This window comes from Maylandia zebra, linkage group LG16 (assembly GCF_041146795.1).
Source record: "Maylandia zebra isolate NMK-2024a linkage group LG16, Mzebra_GT3a, whole genome shotgun sequence".
Classification (NCBI taxonomy): Eukaryota; Metazoa; Chordata; class Actinopteri; order Cichliformes; family Cichlidae; genus Maylandia; species Maylandia zebra.
In genome coordinates this window covers 21,501,192-21,526,301 of record NC_135182.1, presented here as the reverse complement: position 1 = coordinate 21,526,301, position 25,110 = coordinate 21,501,192, and the positions used below count along the sequence as shown (strand labels likewise).

Sequence of the window (25,110 nt, the reverse complement as noted above, 5' to 3'; positions counted from 1 at the left end):
ATGTTCAAATGTTTAATAAAAGCATAGATCGCTCGGAGGTAAACAATCCCGTTACGAGAGAGACAGAGAGGGAGAGAGGGGGAGGGAGCAATACACACACGCACACACAATAACACACATGGAGGCAGCCTGGCGAGGGCTGTTGGATCATGACAGTACCCCTCCTTTAACGGGAGCCTCCCGGCGACTGACCAAACTTGTCCGGGTGCTGCCTGCGGAATTCATATCGTCATCGAGAATAGCGGATTGCGGCACCCAGCAACGCTGTTCCAGACCATACCCCTCCCAGTCCATCAAATATTGGAAGCCCCTACCGCGCCGCCTAGCGTCCATAATCCGGGCAGGTGGTGGGGAACCAGCAGGTGGGCACAACGGGCTGGTCTGGACTGGTTTCACCTGAGAAACATGAAACGCATTATGAATCCGCATATTGTGGGGCAGAGACAACTTCAACGTCACAAGATTGAGGACCGAATGAACGGGGAAAGGCCCAATGAAGCGGGGACCCAGCTTTTTGGACTCAGTCCGAAGGGGAATGTACCTGGTTGAGAGCCATACCTTCTGGCCAACCTGGTAAGCGGGTGCCGGGGTGCGGCGACGGTCTGCCAAGCTCTTGTTCCGTTCCGCCATCCTCCAAGGGTGGAGAGCTAGGAACTTTGTTCTGAGCACAGATGGTACATGCAGCGACATACTCCTGGACGTCTTTCGCCAGAGCAGACCACCAGAACAAGAGTCTTAAGAACTTGATGGTACGTTTCTTACCCGGGTGGCAGGAGAACTTAGCTGTGTGTGCCCAATGAATGACCTTGCCACGGACAGCCGTGGGAACATACTGTCAGCCCACTGGGGTGAACCGGGATCAGGTTCCAGTTGCAGAGCCTCCCTGATCAACTTCTCAATCTCCCACGTCACCGCACCCACCACACAGCTGGCCGGGATGATAGTCCTCTCCTCCTCCTCCCCACTGGGAGCAAACTGGCGCGAGAGGGCATCTGGCTTTGTGTTACGTGACCCTGGCTTGTAAGTGATGACAAGATCAAAGTGAGAAAAAACAAGGCCCACCTGGCTTGCCGGGCATTGAGGCGTTTGGCTGTCTGCAGGTACGACAGATTCTTGTCGTCCATCCAGACCAGCACCAGATGCACACTCCCCTCCAGCCAGTGGTGCCATTCTTCCAAGGCCAACTTGATCGCCAGCAGCTCCCTATCCCCGACATCATAATTACGCTCTGCCTGGGAAAGACGACGGGAGAAGAAGGCACAGGGATGAAGTTTACCTTCTGCTCGTTGGGAAAGGACTGCTCCCACAACAGAATCCGACGCGTCCACTTCCACAGTGAAGGGTCAAGATAAATCTGCTTGAATGAGAATGGGGGTTAACGAGAATAACAGTTTCAGTTGCACAAAAGTCTGTTGGGCCTGGGGTGACCACACAAACTGCTGTTTAGGAGACGTGAGAGTAGTCAACGGCAACACCACAGTACTCAAGTTACAAATGAACTTACGGTAGAAGTTAGCAAAGCCCAAGAATTTCTGGAGTGCCTTCCGGGTCTTAGGCTCCAGCCACTCCACCACTGCCTTGACCTTAGCAGGATCTGCTCTCAACTGTCCCCGGTCAATCACAAACCCCAGAAAAGACACTGTTGGGACTTGAAATTCACATTTCTCACCTTTGACGAACAGGTGATTCTCCAAAAGCCGTTGAAGAAGCAGTCGGACGTGTTCAACATGCTCCTTACAAGTCTTGGAAAAAATGAGAATATAATCCAAGTACACAAAAGCAAAGTGGTTAATGAAATCCCAAAGCACGTCATTCACCATAGCCTGAAACACTGCTGGAGCATTGATTAGACCAAAAAGCATGACCAAATATTCGAAATGGCCCAAGTGCGTGTTGAATGCGGTCTTCCACTCGTCCCCTTCTCGAATACGAACCAAATAATAGGCATTGCGAAGGTCCAGCTTAGTAAAAATGGTGCCTCCCTGGAGCAACTCGAATGCGGATGCTAGCAGAGGGAGAGGATATTTGTTCTTGATGGTTATTTTGTTGAGACCACGGAAGTCAATGCAGGGGCAAAGGGATTTGTCTTTCTTTTCGACGAAAAAGAATCCTGCCCCAAGCGGGGAAGTGGACGGTCGAATTATGCCTGCCGAGAGTGAGTCCGTAATATAGCGCTCCATGGAGTGGCGCTAAGGCTTGGACAGGCTGTACCGGCAGCTGGTGGGCAGTGTAGCTCCTGGAAGCAAATCAATGCCACAATCATAAGGTCGGTGAGGCGGAAGCGACAAGGCCAAACTCTTGCTGAACACTTTAGCTAGACCATGATACTCAGCCAGAACAACAGAGAGATGAGGAGCACAGACAGAGTCCTTCGCCGTTGTCGGCGTCAGATTGGGAACAGCTGACCGTAAGCACTGCTTGAGACACCACTCACTTCATCCCCCCACACTACCCTGGGCCCAATCTATCTGAGGGTTATGACGTTGAAGTCACGGGTAACCTAACACCAATGGAGTATCAGGCGCCTTAAACAGAAACAAACTTATCTTTTCAACAAGATTACCAGAAAGAACCAGCGTGATTTCATGAGTGCGATGCATGACTTTGGCCAGCACTTCCCCATTGAGGGCAGACACATGTAAAGGAACATGCAGGGAAACAAGCGGGACCCCCAATTTCCTGGCTAAAGTTTCATCCATAAAGCTTTGTTCCGCCCCTAAATCCACTAGTGCATTACAGGAATGAGTTATGGACCGAAAGATAAGTTTGGTGGGGCAGCTGAGGTGGGGTAACACATCTCCGGTCGCACCCATTAGTAACCCCGCCGCTACTGACGGGCCGAATCTTTCAGCCGGGATGGGCAAGAGTCTGCAAAGTGCCCCTTCTTTCCGCATGCAAAGCACTCACCCATCTGGCGTTTCTTCCTCCACCCCGGCTTGCTGAATCTAGCTCGCCCTAGCTGCATTGGCTCCTCCTCCGTCTCCTCAAGCTCATGCTACCCTTCTCCTCCCCCATCGGAAGAAGCGCTCAGCCAACCACCTGGGCTTCCTATTGCCCTGCGGGCTTCCTCAGACCGCCCTCCGTATTCTCGCATGTGGTCATCAAGGCTGACACACATATTAATCAAAGCATCCAAAGATTTGGGTAATTCTTTGGTGGCCAACTCAAGTCTGAGTCCTTCATTGAGGCTATTGAGAAATGCCCCCGAAGTGCTTTTTCTTCCCAGCCAGTCTCCACAGCCAAGATCCAAAAATCCACAGAGAAATCCGCCACACTCTTTTTGCCCTGTTTTAATGAAAACAAACGGTGAGCAGCTGCATCCGGATTAGAACCTTTATCAAAAACACAGCGGAATTTGGTCCGAAAGTCAGGATAAGAAACATTGGGGTTGGAACACAGCACTGCCTGAGCCCACTTCAGTGCTCTCCCAGTCATGAGTTGTACCATAAGAGCAATTTTGGCACCGTCGGTAGCATAGGCTTGAGTCTGTTGGCGAAAACTCAAGTCGCACTGGGTTAAGAAGCCTCTGCACTTATCTAAATCCCCTGAAAATTTTTCAGGCACAGGTAAGGTGTGCTCACGCATGGGTGGAGGTGGAGAAGGAGGAGGAGGGCAGGCGGCTGCCACGATTAAGGGGGGTAACTGAGGCACTGAGATACCAAAGCAGTTTAAAACTAGCTACTGGTAGATAGCAAATACCTTTCTGTGCCTTGCTCATGTTTTGAGCCATGTGCCTGTTCATCTTAGCCACTATGATGAACAGGAGCCTGACAGGAGCTTCCATACAGTACTAAGGCAGGTTACTGGCTGGTAGTTGATGGGACTGTTCCCATCTGGGGGTCCATGGGGGTCAGAACTGTCCAGCCTTCAGTTATCCATTCTGGGTGTCTGCCTGTGACTAGTAGCTGGTTCATTTGTGTTGGAAGATGTTCATGGTGTGCAGTCAGATTCTTCAGCCAGTAGGTGTGAATCATGTCAGGGCCTGGTGCTATCCAATTCTTCATACTAAAGAATCTTTCTTGTCTGCAACTGTGACGCTTAGTGACTAGCGGCTCTCAGAGCAGACCACTTCGAGCTGTATGTTTGACAGGACGTGTGGCAGCAAGAAAGCCATTGCTAAGACATCAGAATAAGACAAAGAGGCTTGCCTGGGCCATGACATTGGACTACTGAAAGATGGAAAAAGGTATTATGGACTGAGGAATCACAATTTGAAATCTCAGATTCATCACACAGAATCATTGTATGCCATCGAGTAGGCGAAAGGATGATTCCACAGTATGTGGCATCAACTGTCAAAAATGGAGGAATAACTGCGAAGGTCTGGGCTGTTTTCCTGAATCCAGGGCCAGTGACTTGTACAGAGTGAGAGGCACCCTGAACCAAAACGGCTACCACAGCACTCTGCAGCGCCATTCAATACCCTCTGATATGCGCCTAAGTGTGAATTATACAATTATGCAAATCCAAGTTATGCCAGAAATACCGAACAAAACGATAAGCTTGAAAACATGCAGTGGCCACCACGGTCTCCAGCCTTGAAACCCATCGAGCTGGTTTGGGAAGAACTAGACACAAGAGTGAAAGCAAAGCAACCTACAAGTGCTGAATATTTATATATTATGTAATATATATGTTATATGTATATATATATATTAGGGGTGCAACGATACACAAAATTCACGGTTCGGTTCGATACTTTGGTGTCACGGTTCTATATTTTTTCGATACAAAAAAATGTTCATGCCTTTTTAATTTGTCATTTATTAAAATTATAAATATATATTTTAACTCAAACGTATAGTTTTTACATTTAATGTTGCTGAAACAACAAAGTAATAAAAAAAATAAATCTATCTGATCGAGAAATCACTCATCTTTGGAAAAGAGTTTATTACAGAGAAATGTCTCTTTCCAAAATAAAAGCTATACTATAAGCTTCTTCTGGGCTATATTCTCAGCAGCATATTAAACATATCAGGTCCCCATAAGGAGAATCATGTGCTAACGGCTGTCTAAATGACTCGGGTAAAGTTTGTAGCATGCGTGCTTGTTGTTTTTGTCTGCTTCCACTTGTCTTTGCACTAGGATGCTGTCGGAGTAAATGTGCAGTCATATTCGTTGTGTTCCCACTATTGCTGTCAGCGTTAATCTCGTTGAAATGACGTTAAAGCCACAACACTGCAAATCTCCGTTAACGAGCTACCGTGGATCGCCCCGTGCATGGGGCTGGACGGCGTCAACACGTTAATGAGCTAACTGCGCTAACACACTAGTTCCCACCCATGTAACTGAGCATTGTGTGGCACATCCAACATACTGTTTTACTTTAGTCCATGACACGCTTACCTTCAGGGTCATATGTCACATGAACACCAAAATAGTTCCAAACGCCACATCTGAATGAGGGTGGGGGAGGTTCAATTTGCCATGTTGCAAGGAGAGCTTAACTTCTGTCTCGCTAGCTTGCCCTGCGCTCAGTGAATCTGCGTTCGACTACTCCGCCTAGGCTGCACTGTCGAACGCAGATCCACTGAGCGCTCAACACAGACAGCATCGTCAGAAGGAAAGTTTAAAGAAAGATAAAATAAATTAAAAATTTTGTATTGTTCGATACATATGCGTACCGAATCGAAAGCACTGTATCGAACGGTTCAATATCGATACGAGTATCGTTGCGCACCCCCCCCCCCCCCCCCGTGTACTATCATTGTCTTATCTTCCCACTTCTAGGCAGCAATAGCTGCTGCTGAAGAAGGAGCTACCGAGACCAGTGATAAAGTTGATGGCAAAGAGAGTTTCTCTAAGACCTTCAAGATGAGCTCCAAAAGGGCAAAGGAGAGACGCAGCAGGCGAAAACAAAGAAAGGAAGAAGAGAAAATGGCTGAGAGTAAGCCTCCTAAATCTGAGTCAAAAGACAATATACAGACGGCTTGCAGGAGGTCATCTACACATCAGGTAATTTCCTATGTGGTATGATGTGATATGAAAGTGTTATATAAGTGATCTTTTCAGTTCTAAAGTCCCTTTCACTTCTTCATTGGTTACTTTATTGCACTTTGTTACTGGTATTCATTACTGCATCTTCACTACATGCATTGTAAATTACAATATGACCTAATACCAAAAGGTTTGGACACCATTTAAAATGTAAATAAAAATAGAATTCAATGAATGTAAATCTCATGAACCAATATTTTTAGTCACAAAAGAAAACAGAAAACATACCAGATGGTTAAACAGAGATATTTTACAATGACTTTGACACTTTAATGTTGAAAATTAGGAATTTCCTGTTTCATCTACTGTCAGGTTTATTGTCTGGAAGCATTGTTACAACAAAAAAGTAAATTACCAAACACAAATTCCCTTACTCTGTGATGAGTTTTTAATCAGAAAGCCTTTATAACCCTTGTCAACAAGAAGATTCTCTGGCTTTTGTCACCTCTTGCTGGGCTCCTGACAGGCAGGAAAAGCAATTGGATTGATAATCTGACTATCCAGTTCTGAATTATGTGTAGCCATTTGAGATAACTTTTAAATTTTTTTTCTCATTGCCCTTATCATCTTCTTTGTTTATGAAAATTTTTAAGTTTTTTTATAATTGTATATGCCATCATCAGCATGTTCATCCAATAATTCATCACAATGATCATCATCACCACCTGCAGCATATTAATAATTTCCATGGTGAAGCCTAGGATGTGGGCTAATAATAGCAGCAGTTTTGAGGACAAACTGAGTCGGAGGGGCTAGTCACCAAAATGAAGAAAATGATATTTTCAATCAACTTTCATAGTGGACTGAGCAAATACAAGTTGTACGAGAAAAATAAGTAGTCAGTCTAATTGAAGTAGAATATAATTCTTGAGTTGCCTGATGGTACTCTAATTATAAGTTAATAATAAATAAATAAATTATTATAAATAATGAATAAATAATTTTCTTTAAATATCTAAATATTTTTCATTACAGCAACCTGGGTGATTCCATCTAATATTTTAAAACACTCTTTCTTAACCCTTTAAGACCTACCATAGGACGAACTCCGCCAGAGCTTATATTATATTTTACATGCTGTAGTGCAATTTTTGGGAGCATTTCAAGTTGCTATACATCAATACAATCATTATAGTCCAAATTCTTATAATATGTATGCATTAAGTGCATAGTAATTACATAAATTGCAAAAAAGTGCAATAAACTACAAAAAAATTGAAAATCATTTTTGTTTTTTTAACATATATTTCTAGTTAGAGAAATTTAAGAGGTTTATCCCTCAAAACTGTAAATACAAAAAAGTTGCACAAACTAGTTTCCCACCAAAGGAAATTTATTTTGAGTGTTTTCATAGTTTTATTTTTGAGATACACCAATTTTCATATACTACAGGAAAAACGAAAAAATATATTATAGTGCAAATTTGCAAAATAACAGCATATGCATCAAAATAAACTATTTCCAGCAGTGAAATATGAGTCCTAAGCATCCCAGAAACGACACAGAAAGTCATGAAGTCAAACATAACTTTTAAAAACACAAGTATAAGCTCATGAGGCCACGATGGTAAAAAAAAAAAACTACATTTCCGCAAAATGACGTGACTTCCGGTTTCGGGCAGGTCATGGCGGTCATGTGATAGTTCGCGCTGATGGACGTAGGAAGTGTTACAAACAGCTGATCGGATCGGCAAAGCATGTTTCTGGAATATTATGTTTTTGTTGCTACAAGCGCTTTTTATGCAGTTTTTGCAAAGCTATATGTGGAAGGAAACTGTGACCGAGGACAAGCTGATGGCATAAGATGTAAGTACAATTACTCCGGTTTCATATGCAAAAAAAATTATAGCGCTAGCTCACGTGGTTGCAGTGCTACCGGGATTTAAAAATAGTTACGCAAAATGGAGCGTATCCGCTCCTACCGGTTCTAAAGGGTTAAAAACCACAACAACAAAAAAACTACCCCAGGCTAACAATAATAACAAATGAGAACCACCTCCAACACACAAATCAAAGACGGGTGCAAAATGTGTGTGGCCACAGGGTTAACCAATAAATAAAAATACCACCGACCCTCTCCCCAGACCTGCCTACTAAAATCTTAGCCTACTTAGCTTCTGGAGTGCACCAGGCGCACAAAGCACCGACAAGCCTACCCCCGACAGGGAACTAATCCCCACCCGGGATTACTCCAAAAATAAAAAAGGCAAAATAAAAAAATGAGTGCCTGAAGGAGTAGGTTACACTCAGCTAGACACTCCCCTGTGCTAACTGGAGAGAGAACGTAGTAGATATGATACAACTAAACAAGTGACCGGCAAACAACACACCAAAACTTAGTCGCTGTTCCTTCCATTCATTTCCCAGACAAGCCCCCACATTGTTACATCCCCACAAAGAGGTCTAGGGATGTGAGTGTGGGGACCAGTAACAAATGGGTCCGGAAATAGAATAAAAAGGAAAACAGACAGAGTTGCTCTATAATAATATAGTTTTATTACAAATAATATAGTTTTATTACAAATAACCTTAACTTAAAGAGCCAGCAACGCCATTCTACCAATAATGCCAAAGAAACAAAGGAAACAATCACAGCAACAAAAGAAAAAACTACCTAACAAATAAGGGACGCACTTTCCACACTTCCTACTTTACTCCTCGCCGCGGGGAGACACTCTCAGGGCCCACAAGCCTGTCTACTCACTAGTCGAAGGAGGCTGTCTGTACAAAACCTAGCAGAAAAAAGTGTAGAGCCACAGAGGGGAAAAACCACCTCACTCACAGTTCATCCCCTGCTTATATAGCCTCAGAGGTGATTGCTGACTGGGCCCAAGTGGCAAACGAGGCTAATCAAAAGCAGCTGTGTCCTGGGGAGAGAGGAGAGTGAGAGAGACAGAGGGGGTAGGAGTGGCAAGAGAGGAGGAGGTGGAGAGAGCGGGCAAACACCCAACCCCCACACTCCCATAGCCTCACAGGATGTAACACAGAGTTACCCCTACTAAATGTTACAGCAAATTGCCTATTGGTTAAATAACTCTTAATCCACTGAACAGCAGACCTTTCAAAACCAAAACAATTTAATTTATCCAATAAGATTTCATGATCAACTGCATCAAACGCTGCGCTCAGATCTAGCAACACTGTTCCAACAATCGTTTTATCTTCAATATCGCTTCTCCAAAAAGTCGATTCTGTTCATCTGGACGTAGCGTTTTCAGTGGGAGAAACATTTTGTCACTCAGCCAAGTGACCTCTTCAGTCTCAGCTGACTGCAGGTTTCCCCAATCTTATAAACAGTACATTTGCATAATGACTGAAACCAGCCCACTGAAGGAACAATGGGCTAGGAGGTCATTTCCTTCATCATAATTAATTCCTTCAATATCACTTATTAAGTCATCAGTTATGTGAGCCAAAGGTGTAGTTTTAGAATGTTCTTTTTTTATATGCATGATAAGCAGAATTTCATTCATTAGTCCCAAAAGGTTGATTCTGTTCATCTGGACGTAGCATTTTCAGTGGGAGAAATGAAAGTGACTTCTTGCCACAGCGCGAGCCATCAGACATAGATTGGACCCAAAAGACAGATTCAACAGAGATGCTCAAGATACGTGACATGACTTTTACTCACAAGACTTGAACAGCGGCAGTGCTTGTGAACATAAACAGCGACTATATACAAGGTTAAGTGACACTATTATGGTATTAAATATGTAGGTCAACACTAGTGCAGGGGCAGGTACTATATACAGGGGCAAGAGCAAAATACTACTAAGAACAGTGACAAACCCTGAGCTGTGACGATCATAAAATGCTATAACTATGAAGACTATACACAGGAACATGAGCTAGAGCCAGAGCTATGACATGGGCAAAAATACTACAACTATGCCATATACAGAAACGATGCTATCTACAAGAACAGGAACTAGACACTGATAACCGAGATGCAAGATAAATACTGTGAGTAACTGGGGTGGACATGAGCAAGTCAGCGGGGTCCTAGAGTTAGATGAGATGTCAAAGGGAATATAGGGTCAGGAATGTGAGTGGGAGGACCAGTGATCAGTCACTGCAACAACAGGAGAGGTGAGTTAGAAAAGAGTAAGGAAAAGACTGAAGAGGTAGATCCATTTGAGGATATTTCATGGCTTACATTGTCTGCAGATGGAGGTCTGTGAGAGGGGGAGGCAAGGTCATAAAAGTCTTGGTGAGTATGTGAATGATCCACTCCAGAAAGGTTCCAGTGGTGAGACAGGGAGGCAGGCCGATGAGAGTGGGCTATTTTCATTTATTGTGCAAATGTACTGTTTATACGGTTGGGGAAACCTGCAGTCAGCTGAGACTGAAGTAGTCACTTGAATGAGTGGGACACTGACAGTGATTTATGTTAGTGCTGTTGTTTATCAATGGCAAAATACAACACATTTTTTGTATGGTTACATTTCATATATAACAATCTATCCCCAGGCTGACACTACTGACACAGACTACAGGCAAAGTAATGGAGGAATAAGCCAGGAATATATGGACTTTCTTAAGAGCCGAGAGGCCAGACAGAGACCTCAAAGTCTCACTAGTGTAATTACGGACACAATAGAGGGTAGGTGTTTTTTTACAATTGCATGAATTGCCATTCTTGTCTTGACTACATCTACAATGTCATTGTAGCTTCACACAAAAAATTTTCATCACTTTGCCATCAGAACTTGAAGAGTCAAGGCAGAAATGTCCTACTTGGTGGTACGATTTTGCCTACACTTTCCTCATCTGGGAGTGGTGCCCAGGGTGGCTGAAATTCAAGAAAATCATTCATCTAATTGTGATGGACCCATTTATGGACCTATTCATTACTATTTGCATTGCACTCAACACATTGTTTATGGCCATGGAGCATTATCCAATGAGTGATGGGTTCCAAAGCATGCTTAATATCGGTAATAAGGTAAGTCAAATTAAGAGCTGATTATTTTTAATCAAATATAAATCAAATATAAATTTTATCAGTGTTCATTATTTGTGTGTGTGTGTGTGTGTGTGTGTGTGTGTGTGTGTGTGTGTGTGTGTGTGTGCATAAAGATATTCACCGGCATCTTCACAGCTGAAATGGTCTTCAAGGTTATTGCACTGGACCCATTCTATTACTTTCAGAAGAAATGGAATATCTTTGATGCGATCATTGTTAGTTTAAGCTTGATAGAGCTTTGTTTGGAAAAAATGAAGAATATGACTATCTTGAGATCATTCCGATTGGTAAGTCTATAAATGCACATCTACGATAACAAGCAGTAGTAAGTGAAACCTTTGGAATTGTTAGCATCTATGTATAAATTTTTCATAAATCAGCACAACTGGGAGCACCTGGCCAGCCTCCCTGGATCCTGTGACAGTTTTTGATTGGTTTTCATCCACTCAGCAACATGTCAATTATGTAGTTGGCTTTGGTCATGTTACCTAATGCTACAGTTAGACTACGGAAAATAGTCGTTGGAGACATGAACAAAATTATTGCAACTGGGTGTAATGAATTTGTAATCTCATGGCGATCAAATTCAGAACGAGAATACTCTACTAATCCCAAAGAAAATTATGTGGTCACAACTGATCCAAGACACTAAGAGAAGTAACCAAACAAAATTAAATAATACAATGTATTACAAAGTTGCAAAATATAACAAAATAGATTTTAATACAAATACCTCTAATTATAAATATCCCAGTATATTGCCTAAAATTAAATATATATAGTTGAGATTGAGGTTCCCTTCTAATCATATTGACTTTGTAATTTTTCTTTGTTGAGGATGTGATATTGAGGGTGTTCACCTATTGCAGTGTGTACTTGATTAAAATTATTTCTGCCTGTGGCTATGGCATTCTGTGGTGCATTTGGGCAAGCTAAATCTCTCAAGCTAGGCATACACTGTACGATTTTTTTCAGTCACGTTATTCAGCTCCTGCTCAAACTGTACGATTGACTCGCAGGGGTTAAAAGTTCGTAGGTCACGATGCAGGGTCTCACACTATACGGGCCAATGCTCTGATGCGACCTGAGTGCTCACACTGTGCGTCCCTAACATGAAGGTTATAACACAAAATCTGTCACTCGCTCTCTCTCTCTCCCTAACTGTCTTTCACTCATCCAACTAATTTTGTCAGGCCAAATCAAAACGGCTTAGATGAGCTTGCCAAAGTTCTACAAGTTGTGCTTTCATTGCTTGTGTCCAGATCACACGCTGCACTGCCGTGCTGCTCCGTCTTTTCACTTTCATTTCTGTGTTTGCGCGTGTGCAGTGTGAGAGGATGCGTTGACCACCTCAAGACAGCTGATAGGATTTCAAACAGGTTTGATTTTCTTACGACCAAACGATTGATGATCGGGATCTGGTCGTGGGGTGTTAATCGCTTCTCGTTACACCATGTATACTACATGATGCACGACACACGATGAAGCCGAAACTCAGGCCGATCACCAAAACAGTCGCACGACTGAAAAATTGGCTCAAAATGGGCCAAAAATCACACAGTGTATGCCCAGCATTACTGAATGTGCTCCTGTGAGTGGCAAGCAGGACATGGAGAGGGCGGGAGGCATTATCCAGTATTTCCTTTATCTTGGACAACATTTACCTCAGTGACACCACCTTTAGAGAGTCCACCCAGAAAGAGTGGCCTGATGGTGTTGAATGCACTGGTAAAGTTTAAAAAATAATATGACCCCAGGAATCCACACAGATACAAAGCTTCTCAAGAACACTAAACAGGTCACCTATTTCCAGCAAGCTTCTCTGTAACAGAATCTGCACACAGATTCTGCAGAAATGATAGAAAAGCTTTTCTATATAAAGGCAAGTAGCACAATCACAAAGGTAGGAGCCAAGCTATGTTAATTGTTTATCACAACTCAATTTCGCTGTGGGATGAATACAGTCTCTCTGATTCTGCCACTGAGCCACTCCCTTAAGTAGTGACTCCATCGAGTTCATCAAAGACAGCTTACCAGCGGATGTCCAGAAGGCAGGAACCTGAGCTGAGTCCCTCCACTACACAAAAACCAAGACACCAATACACACACAAACAGGGATAGAGGAGAGGTAGAAAGCATAAGAGGGAGAGACAGATGAAAACGTAAGGACAGAGGGACCATGAAACTGCAATTGTTGGGGTAAAGGTTGTTTCCCAACTTTTTAAACATAGTTCCAAAGGACTCACCTGCTTCTTCTTGCCACTATACATCATGGCCTGTATGTTCTGGTGTTTTGTGAGTTAGGTAATGACTTTTTTTGTTTTTGTTTACAGCTTAGAGTATTCAAGTTGGCGAAATCCTGGCCCACTCTAAATAAATTGATCAAAATAATTGGTAATTCAGTGGGGGCTTTGGGCAACTTGACACTGGTCTTGGCCATTATCGTCTTCATCTTTGCTGTGGTGGGCATGCAGCTATTTGGAAAAAAATACAAGGACTGTGTGTGTAAAATTTCTGAGGACTGCACTCTTCCTCGTTGGCACATGAATGACTTCTTCCATTCATTCCTCATTGTTTTCCGGGTGCTTTGTGGAGAGTGGATAGAAACCATGTGGGACTGTATGACAGTGGTTAATGAACACATGTGCATCACTTTCTACATGATGATCCTGATTATAGGAAACCTTGTGGTAAAACTTTCAATGGTCAATTCATTAATTTAAACTCATTAAACTGATTAAAAATGTAATTCTTATTTAAGTAATTGTACATAGTGCAGTTTTACAGTAATATGTGTTTTGTTGTAATCAGTTTATAATAGTTTCAATATAAATTTTACCTGTCCATGTCATTACCTGGCAGGTCCTGAACCTCTTCTTGGCCCTGCTGCTGAGTTCATTCAGTACTGACAATCTAGCATGGGCAATGGATGACAAAGAAACAAACAATTTGCAAATTGCCATTACACGTATATACGAAAGCATTTCCTTCAGCACTAGCTGCAGCAGCGCCTGCCTTAGAGAGAAGAAACAAAAGAAGGATGAGGAAAAATCTCTGGATGAACTCCACAAACCTTTAGGGCCGAACAGTATCCTAAACCATGGCAATGGGGAGGTGATCGGCGTAGAAAAAACTGGGGACAAATACATGGTCAGCACCAAAAGCAATGATTCCCTAACATCTTTCATCAACAACCCTAGTGGGACTGTCACCATCTCTATGATTATGAAAGAACCCGATACTGAGGACTTCAACAGTGCTTCATCAGATGTAGCAGGATGTCCTGCGGTAAGGATGTTCTTGGTCTCAAAAATCTCTACAGATGCCTGATTTTTGTTTTAAACCAAGCCTTACAAAAGTTATTTATGACACGCAATGCAACCACATAGTGTAAGAGAACACTGTTGTTGGCGTAAGTTAGGTATTTCATTAGTAAAGGTGAAGGGATCAGCCTAAAATCTAGTCATGGCAATGACATGTATCATACACACTTGATTCAAAATCAACCAAAAAACATAAAATCCAATTAGGAAAAAAAATTTTTTTACTGTAAAAACCACTAACATGTTTATCAAACCACTTTCATAATTTGAAATGCAAATATAAATTGTAAATTTTAAACACTTATTCACAAATTGTGAAAATAGCAAAGTCATATACAAATAATTACCTAAAAATGCAGCCAGTGCCTCAGGTGTTTTTTGTACAACTATTTAAAATTACTACTAAAATGACAGAACAATCTGTCATTTTGTGAAACTAGTCTTACTCAATGGCTTTGTTATATCAGCTCATCCAAGATTTTCATCTACACTATTGATTTCATCCACAGATTATCATTGATGATGGACAGTTCAGCTGCTCAGATGCAAGCACAGTGGATGATGTACCAGCTGGAAAGAGAGGAAATTCTGCAGACTTTGAATTAGAAGATGATATAGATCCTAATGCTTGTTTCTCTGCTGGTGAAACTAACACCTGCTATAACTTTAGTTTTAATTTGAATCTGCATTTTCCATGTCTAAAACACCATTCTAACCATTTCTAACCATCCTAACCATTGTCTCTTTTCAGTCTGTGTGCAGGCGTTCCATTGCTGTCAAGTAAATGTAGATGTGGGCTGGGGTAAAATATGGTGGGCACTACGAAAAACCTGTTATCAGATAGTGGAGCACAACTGGTTTGAGAGCTTTATCATCTTCATGATCCTGCTTAGCAGTGGGGCCCTTGTAAGTATTTACATAAAAACATCTGGCATCTAATCAGGATCAGGCAGTTCTTAACTGTTCATTTTTAAAACGTTTTTCATTTAATATTACTAAATCAGTCTCTTTCGGTGATCTGTTCTCACGTCTGTTTTGGAGCAAATCCTAAGATATTGTCTGCAAAGTACTATTGATATTTTTAATGGAAATTTCATTATGTGCATGTTTGGCATTAATACACTTTCCATTTGTATTTACACTTACCTGTCTTTTTCCTCACATTTAGGCATTTGAAGATATCTACAATGAGCAGAGGAAGACTATTAAAACAGTTTTGGAGTTTGCAGACAAAATTTTCACTTGCATTTTTATTCTGGAGATGTTAGTGAAATGGATGGCATATGGATTTGCTAAATATTTCTCAAATGCCTGGTGCTGGTTGGACTTCCTAATTGCTAATGTACATCGAAATGCTGCTTAGACAGAAACACACAGTTTAATATATCTTTGCCGCTTATAACGTATTTGTAATTGTATTTTTTCCAGATCTCACTTGCCGATCTAGTAGCCAACACATTAGATGCTAATAATTTCGGTCCCATGAAGTCTTTGAGAACCCTACGAGCTCTAAGGCCACTAAGAGCCCTGTCACGCTTTGAGGGCATAAGGGTAAGAGCTGTTGGAACCACCTATCCATTCAGAGTCACGTTGAACTATCTACCACTAATCCAGTACACTAGACTACAACCTAAATCTCTTAGGTACACTTTGTTAGTTCTGGGTGGGCCTTCTTTAGCCTTCAGAACTGCCTTTATTCACTTTGTCATAGATTAAACAAGGTGCTGAGACTTTGGGTCCATACTGATACGATAAAATCACACGGTTGCTGCAGATTTATTAGCTGCGTATCCAGAATACAAATCTATGGTTCAAACACATCCAAAACTTGCTCTGTTGGATTTAGATATGGTGACTGTGTAGATCAGTCTGAGATTATTTGAGGTTTGTGGGACATTATCTTGTTGGAAGCAGCCACAAGAAGATGAATACAGTGTGGACATAAAGGAATGGTCATGGTTGCTTATAATACTCAAGTGTGCTGCGGCATTTAGGCAATACTTAATTGGATGGATCGATTAATCAGTACTGAGAAGCCTAAAGTCTGTCGAGAAAATATAATAATAATAATAATAAATTTATTTATGAGCGCCTTTCAAGTCACCCAAGGACACTTTACAATAGGATAAAACAATTAGTAAAACAATGGCAGAATAAGAACAATAAAATAAAGCACAAGATAAAATGAACAAACAGTGTATTCACAGTGAATATGCAGATTTGAACAGATGAGTTTTGAGTTGGGATTTAAACTGGGGGAGAGAACCAATATTTCTTATTTCAGGGGGCAGAGAATTCCACAGCCTGGGAGCAGAGCAGCTGAAAGCTCTGCTTCCCATGGTGGTGAGGCGGAAGGAAGGTACAGTAAGCTGGACAGAAGAAGAAGAACGAAGTGAACGGGCAGAACAAGTGGTGGTTAACAGGTCAGAAAGGTAAGAAGGAGCGAGGTTATGAAGGGCCTTGAAGGTGAGCAGAAGAAGTTTGAAAATTATCCGGAATTTCACAGGGAGCCAGTGAAGTTCCTGAAGCACATGGGTGATGTGCTGGTAGGAGGGGGTTCTGGTGATAATGCGAGCAGCAGAATTCTGAACCAGTTGAAGCTTATGGAGGGATTTTTGGGGGAGACCATGCAGAAGAGAATTGCAGTAGTCAATACGGGAGGTAACAAGACTGTGTACAAGAATGGACGTAGACTGGGTGGAAAGAGAAGGAAGCAATCTGTTAATGTTATCGATGGTGAGTGAGAAATGGTTTGCCTTCAAAAGGTTGGATTTGGTGCCAATAAGGAGGATCTCAGTTTTATCCTCATTGAGCTTTAGAAAATTAGAGGTAAACCAGGATTTTAACTCGGATAGACATTCTGTAAGGGAAGAAGGTGGGAAGGAGGAATCAGGTTTGCAAGAGAGATATAACTGGGTGTCATCAGCAAAACAGTGAAACTGAAGATCAAATTTGCGGAAGATGGTACCTAGAGGGAGGATGTATATTATAAAGAGAAGAGGGCCTAAAACTGAGCCTTGGGGTACACCAGAGGTGACGGGAAATAGACGAGAGCGGAATGATCTATGCACCACACCCTTGCACTACGACCACCAGACTGAACTACTGGTATAAGGAAGAATGAATCTAGGCTTTCAACTTCTTGTCCTATCATCCAAATGTCACAACAAAAATCAAGACTAATCGCAGCAGCTTTATCCAGTCTTCTTTAGTCCAATTTTGGTAAACCAATTTGAATTCTTGCTCAGTTTTCTTTGTTTAACTGAAGTAGTGGCATCTGATATAATCTTCAGCTTCTATAGCCCATCTGCTTCAAGGTTGGATGTGTTGTGTGTTAAAATATGCTCTTCTGTTCACCTTGTTTACAAAAACTGGTCATTTAAGTTACTATTGCTAACCTGTAAACTAAGCAGTCTCTGACCTTTAGCATCAAAAAGGCATCATTATCCAGAGAACTTCGGCTCACTGGATATTTTCTCTTTTTCAAAACATTATCTCTATTTTTTCTCTTATGAATCCTAGCAATGGCTGTAAGGTCATCAATTTCTGAATTTTTTTCTCAGCTAATCTCATCAAACAAGAGAAATCCCAAGATACTGTTCGAAACCATAAACTCTGTTGTTTCCCCCATGGTCCCCCCCAGTAGCCATGTCTTCTGTATCTGACAGTAATGACTTTCTAAATTTGTTTGTGGATAAAGTTAATAATGTCCAAATGAGCGTTTGTCCTTCAATACCATCTGTTTGTGTCTCTGGTCCACCTCCCCCTCATTCACTGTTGGTGTTTAACCCAATGACCATACATGATCTTTCACTTCTGCTGGATAAAATGAAAATCACCACTTGTCCATATGACATTCTACCTGCTGGACTGTTTTCAAAATGTTCTCTCTGCCATTGGCCCCTCTGTTGTAGAGATATGCAACACCTCTCTTTTAACAGGTGTGGTGCCTAGGTTCTGTAAGTATGCTGTTGTTGAGCCAATATTAAAAAACAGCAGTTCAAATCTAACACAGCTTAAGAATTACAGGCTTATCTCTAAGCTAAAATTGTGGCTCTGGAGTGGTTTCAGTCATACCTCTCCAATAGATCTTTTAACTTTTGTGCAAATCAGTTTATGTCACATCTGACGTGTGGAGTACCGCAGGGTTCAGTTCTGGGACCTATTCTTTTGCTCCTGTGCATGTTACCTCTAGGACTTATAATTAGGCAGTTCCCTGATGTGTCTTATCACTTCTAGACTGATGACATTCAGCTCTGCTGCTCTTTTAAGCCAATGGAAGTCCAAAAGTTGTTCTCTTTAATAAAATGTTTAGCTTCCATTGAACAATGGCTTTGTGACAACTACTTGCGGCTGCACTCAGAGAAGTCAGAAACGGTAATTATTGCTCCCGACAGCCAAATATCTGTAATCAAGCAGCATCTTGGTTCTCTTGGCTCCTCTGTTCAGCCAAGCCTCAGGTACCTCGATGTTATTTTTGATTCTGCGATGTTGCTAGAGCAACACTCTCAAGCAGCTAATTAGTAACTGCCTTTTTCAACTAAGGATTACAAGGACTACATTGATGTCTAAATCTGAATTGGAAATACTGATTCATGCTTTTATTTCATCTCACTTAGATTATTGTAACAGCCTTTTGTCTTTGTTTGAGCAAAAAGAATCCTAACCGTCTCCAATCAGTCCAGAATTCCGCTGCAAAGCTCTTAACAAAGACACAAAAATAGAGAGCACATTACACCGGTTTTATTCCCATTACACTGGCTTCCAATATATTTTAGAATTCACCTCAAAATTTTAGTACTGACTTTTAAAGCTCTCAGTCAATCCTGCCTACATCTTGGATCTTATAGAACCCCATGCTCTCCCTTGCAGCCTGAGATCATCAAAGGCTGTTAGTAGTTTTAAGACCAGAGGAGATTGATCTTTTAGAACAGCAGCCCCCAGGTTGTGGATTGCTTTGCCTCCATCTTAAAGTTGCCTTGATTTTATTTATTCTTTCAAACAGCAGCTAAAAGCTCAAAACCTCAGACTGGCTTTCTACTAGAGTTGTGCTGCAGACTCGATTGTGTTGTTTTATGTACATGTGTTTTATATTATTGTGAAGCACTTTGTGGTTCTTATCATATGAAGATGAGTAATCACAAATCTCCCTTATCGAGTTACCGCGGATTGCCCCGTGCATGGGACTGCACGGCATCAATGCATTAACTAGCTAACCGCACTAACCCATTGATGCCGTGCAGCCCCACGTCATCAATGATGTCGACAATAAAATTCATCTACATGGAATTTTATTGTTGACTTGTCATATACCAATACCACATAAATGGACAAGACAGCAGGGTAATATTCACAGGTTGTCAGACGTGAGCAGGTGAGGTACTGGAGCCTACAACAAGAGGTTAGCTCACAGAAAGTGGAGACAGGAGTTATTAAAGTAATCGTTAACTATTCGACCAATCTAAGAAAAATTGGCAGATTTGTCAACTACCAAAATAAACTTTAGTTGCAACCCAACGCAATGGCACTTAAAAATGTTTTTTCTTCCTTTTTTATTTATTAATTTATTTTTAACCATTACCACAGTGTACAATATCATGCATCAGTTTAGATTTCTGTGATCTCTGTCTGCTGTACAGATATGTTATGTGATTTGTGTATTGATGTGCAGGTGGTTGTCAATTCCCTAATGGCAGCCATTCCCTCCATCTTCAATGTGCTGCTGGTATGCCTCATCTTCTGGCTGATCTTCAGTATCATTGGAGTCAACTTATTTGCGGGAAAGTTCTACTATTGTGTCAACACAACCACAAATAAAAATTTCCTGGTATCAGAAGTGAAAAATATGACAGACTGTCGGCAAATGGAAAATGGAAGCGCTCGAGTGATGAATCTTAAGGTCAACTTTGATAATGTTGGCATGGGTTACCTTGCACTGTTGCAAGTAGTAAGTATTTTGTTGCAAATTTTGTAATAGAAGAACATGTTTTTCTACCGTTGTCACTTGCTGTATTTTTTTCTATAGGCTACATTTAAGGGTTGGATGGACATCATGTATGCCGCTGTTGATTCTCAAACCAAGGTAGTTATTTTTATATCTCACCATATAAATGCTTTAACCCCTGTAAAATGTCAATGTTTTATTAAAATCATATTACACTTTCTTTTGCTGAGGCAGTGACACATTTCTGATGAAAAATTTGTAACAATGTAAAATATATTTTTTGAAGTGAAGGGTTGGTCTAACATGAGCAAGAGTTAGCTTTATCTTAAAGATCTGGATGACCTCTACTGTAATTTCCTACTTCTAAATTCAGATAAAACAGGTTATTCTACGGCCCTAATAATCTTAGAAATATGGTGTCTAACCAAATGTTAACTCTGGATGGCATTACGGTGGCCTCCAATAACATTGTGAGGAATCTTGAAGTCATTTTTGGCCAGGTAATGCACATATTAAACAAATATGTAGGACTGCTTTCTTTCATTTGCGCAATATCTCTAAAAATTAGAAACATCCAAAACCAGTTTATGCAGTCATTACCTCTAGGATGTACCACTGTAATTTATTATCATTAGGATGTTCTAAAAACTCCCTGAAAAGCCTTTAGTTGATTCAAAATGCTGCAGCTCAAGTTTTTGACAGATACTGACAGGGACTAGGAAGACAGAATATTTTATGCACTGTACACACAGTGCTAAGTAAACAAATACCACCAAGGCAGAGTTTTCTGTAAAATTAAATCACTTAAGGCACACATCCGCTTGGCCAGAACAGTAATCTAAAGGATGTCTCTTTTTTAATGTCTTGTTTTTTTGTTATCATTGTAGCCAGAAGAACAACCAGACTATGAGATCAACCTATATATGTACTGTTATTTTGTTGTTTTCATCATATTTGGAGCATTTTTCACACTCAATCTTTTCACTGGTGTTGTTATTGACAACTTCAATCAGCAAAGGAAAAAGATAAGTATCAAACCTCTTTGTAAAAAGAAGAATTGGTATTTTCTCTTTTTTGATTTAAGTGATTTAATGTGCCTATCATGTTTTCTTTACTTAGGAGGTCAAGACATCTTTATGACTGAAGAACAAAAGAAATACTACAATGCCATGAAGAAACTGGCATCAAAGAAACCACAAAAACCGATCCCTAGACCATCAGTATGCGAGTCAAACTTTGACTGGATTCAATATGAATTTAAAATTTTATTGTTTTTCTTCTAAAATATATTCTTGTTTATTTTACCCATGTCTATCTGTTTCAGAACAAGATTCTAGGATATATTTTTGATTTTACAACCAAGAAATCTTTTGACATTGTGATTATGGTTCTAATATCACTTAATATGATTGCTATGATGATGGAAACTGCTGAACAATCAGACTACAAGAAAAAGGTTCTCTACTATATAAATGTGGTATTCATTGTCGTCTTCACTGGAGAGTGCTTATTGAAGATGGTCTCGCTCCGGCACTACTTTTTCATGAATGGCTGGAATATATTTGATTTCATCGTTGTTATTCTGTCAATCATCGGTATGACTCACCTTCATTTACAGTTTCTCTCTGACAAGTTTTTAATATTGCAGTAATCTGTCATCCAGTGTTTAATCATTTCATTTCTTTCTTTAGGTTTGTTTCTTACTGAGATAATAGAAAAATACTTTCTTTCACCAACCTTGTTCAGAGTCATCCGACTGGCACGGATTGGCCGCATCCTCCGCCTTGTTAAAAAAGCCAAAAGAATCCGCACACTCTTGTTTGCCTTGATGATGTCACTTCCTGCCTTGTTCAACATTGGTCTCTTGCTCTTCTTGGTGATGTTCATCTATGCCATCATTGGCATGTCAAACTTTGCATATGTCAAGAAGGAAAGAGGTATTGATGATCTTTTCAATTTTGAGACTTTTGCAAACAGCATGATCTGTCTGTTCCAAATCACCACCTCAGCTGGATGGGATACCCTACTATATCCCATTCTCAACAAAAATGGAGATGACTGTGACCCTGAGATGGAGAATCCTGGTAGTACTTTTAAAGGAAACTGTGGAAATCCTACAGTGGGAATTACTTTCTTTGTGAGCTATATCATCATCTCTTTCCTTATTGTGGTGAATATGTACATTGCAGTCATCCTGGAAAACTTTGGTGTAGCTACTGAAGAGAGCGCTGACCCACTGAGTGAGGATGATTTTGAAATGTTTTATGAGGTCTGGGAAAGGTTTGATCCTCATGCAACACAGTTCATTGAGTATAAAATGCTTTCAGAATTTGCAGATAATCTGGAACCACCATTGCGCATAGCCAAGCCTAACAAGTTTGACCTGATCTCTATGGACTTACCCATTGTGAGTGGTGACCGCATTCACTGCCTAGACATCCTGTTTGCATTCACAAAGCGTGTTCTAGGTGAGGGTGGAGAAATGGACATTCTAAAGGAGCAAATGGAAGAGCGTTTCATGGCTTCGAATCTTTCAAAGGTGTCCTACGAACCCATCAGTACCACCATCCGGCGCAAACAGGAGGCTGTTTCAGTTGTTGTGATCCAGAGAGCATTTCGGAAGTATGTACGGGAAAGTCTAAGAAAAGACACAAGACTCCATGAGACATCAAGTAATAACAATCAAAAGGATGAAAAGCTCATTAACATGGAAAAGGATGACACAGACAAACTTTAAGAAAAACTTCCAGTGCCGATACAAGCAAACTGACACTTTCTGCGGCCTCTCAGCATTCATGTAGAAATAAAAATAGAAAATAGAAATAACAAATAGAAAAAACAAATAGGAAAAAGACAAAAGTGAAAAAGAATTTGTGAACAAAGATGTCAAAGAACAAGATATATAAAAGGAAATCTGTGCTACACCAAAGACACTGTAGTGAATGCAAAATGTTTACAACCTTTCACAGTGATCATGATATCCACTGGAGTCTCTTTTTTAATATGGATATCTGCTATTTCAAACTGACTGTAATTTTTTTTATCTTAGAGAATAGACAAGTGTCATTTAGGCTATAGTATGACTCACTTGGAAGGATTAAGGAGCAAGGACCCCTTACGTCTGCTAAAGATGGGCATCATTACTTAAAGTGTTATGAAACGCATATAAGTTAATCCTTTAACTTGTATTGAAGCTAATTTTGCTACCTGGTGTCTTTAATTCACTAGCTGTGACCTGACTAACCTAAATGGATCCTGACTTAGGTCTGACAGCATTCCCAATAGATAATTGCAGATGGCAGAGCAACAGTTAAGGCTAAGGTTTGGGGAAGGCTTCAGAGAAGAATGGTGGCTTTCCAGCCAGGCATTTCCCAATGTAATAATGAGAGACGAATGATGATGATGCACTACAAACAGCTTGTAGTGCAGGGCATATATAGTCGTATACAGAGAACTAGAAGGGGAGTGTTTGTCCCCACTTCAAAATGCAGATAAATTATCTCCAATTCACTAGCTGGGACTGCATCCTCATTTAGATATGACAGCATTTCTAGTGGAAATCAATTGAGGCTGCTGCTTGGGGAAGGCCCCAGAAGAGACTGGCTGCAGCTCCTGGGCTAGGCAGATCCCCAAAGAAGGAATTTCCAGGAAGCAGTGATGAAAATGTGTGTTGCAAATGTCAAAGATGGTTGCAAATATATGATTGGTAGATTGACCTCAAACTGGTGATTTGTGATTTCACTGACTGAAGTGGATCTAATGGCAGAAATGCAGAAAGAATAACTGGAGAAGAGATCCGAAGTATTCCCGATGATGAGAGAACTTAAAGTTGAAAGTAATGGATCAAAGGCTAGTAAATCCTTAGGGGTGAGTCTATCTTGAAATAGAATATGAAATCGGGATTACCTGGCTGGGTAGTTTACTTCATTTTGCATTAGGCACTGATGACTACTGTGTAGATTTCGTAAAATAATCAAGGTGACAATAAGCAGTTTTGTAAACACTGGTTGAATTTGGAAGAACAATTACTGGAGAACCACCTTCCATGACAACCCCATGATAACATCTATGATAACCCAGAGAAGTAGGAGAAGGGGTAGAGCTAAATGTCGTCAAGTGGGAAAGCTGATAATCATATAAGAAAATGATGCCAATTGATATGGCTAGCAGATATTGGTGTCCTAAAAAAAAAGGGGGGGGGGGGGGGGGGGTAGCTATTTGTTTACAAGAGGAGCAAGAAAATGCTCAAACCACTCAAGGAGGAAATTAATGCCACTGGGTTTTCCCATGGCCAGAGAAACCTGGAACCAGACGATGTTGAGGGTCAGTGGGGTTGTGTGGGCATGCTGGGCAGGAATGACGGTGTCTGTAGAATGAGCAGGAGTCCAGGTAGCGGCACAGACATAGAACTTGTGAAGTCATTGAAATAATTGCAAACTGTGCAGTCTCCTAGTTGAATGACGAGTCTACCCTTACTATCTATGCCAGGTGGCAAATGAATGCTCGCAAGAGATTGTGTGGGTTTGAATTTTTGGAGGAGCGGCTGGAGCTAAGGAGCTAAGGTGTGACCAGATGTGCAGCTTATGAGCTGTGAGCTATTTTGGACTGGGATGATATAAGGTAAAGCAGGATGTGAAGGTGCTCCACATATCAAACAAAAATGAGAATAAACAGCTTGTAGTACAGGAGGGTCATATATAGCCAAAGAACCAGAAAGGGCGTATTTCAGGTGTGACTCTGCTCCTGAAATTCTAAATAATTTTCTCCAATTGTTGTTATACCACTGACTGTTATATTACTCAAGCAGGGAAAAAAGGTTGTATGTTATCACTAAATAAAAATCATGATTTGGTTAATTTTCTTTCTATATTTATTTTT

At 41.0% G+C, this 25,110-nt stretch overlaps 1 protein-coding gene across 1 annotated transcript in view; it reads left to right on the top strand.

The window, feature by feature from the left end:
- LOC101476829 (sodium channel protein type 3 subunit alpha) overlaps nt 1-24,405 on the top strand; it is a 34,636-nt gene extending 10,231 nt beyond the window's left edge. The window contains exons 8-23 of the mRNA XM_076875025.1: nt 5,734-5,958; nt 10,470-10,602; nt 10,706-10,944; nt 11,079-11,252; nt 13,299-13,655; nt 13,828-14,253; nt 14,798-14,930; nt 15,040-15,194; nt 15,457-15,630; nt 15,717-15,839; nt 19,960-20,235; nt 20,314-20,370; nt 21,120-21,261; nt 21,352-21,452; nt 21,557-21,827; nt 21,924-24,405. Coding sequence (XP_076731140.1) covers nt 5,734-5,958; nt 10,470-10,602; nt 10,706-10,944; nt 11,079-11,252; nt 13,299-13,655; nt 13,828-14,253; nt 14,798-14,930; nt 15,040-15,194; nt 15,457-15,630; nt 15,717-15,839; nt 19,960-20,235; nt 20,314-20,370; nt 21,120-21,261; nt 21,352-21,452; nt 21,557-21,827; nt 21,924-22,969 — 4,032 coding nt within the window. The 3' untranslated portion in view covers nt 22,970-24,405. The remainder of the gene's footprint in view (nt 1-5,733; nt 5,959-10,469; nt 10,603-10,705; nt 10,945-11,078; nt 11,253-13,298; nt 13,656-13,827; nt 14,254-14,797; nt 14,931-15,039; nt 15,195-15,456; nt 15,631-15,716; nt 15,840-19,959; nt 20,236-20,313; nt 20,371-21,119; nt 21,262-21,351; nt 21,453-21,556; nt 21,828-21,923) is intronic.
- The last annotated feature ends 705 nt before the right edge of the window (nt 24,406-25,110 follow it).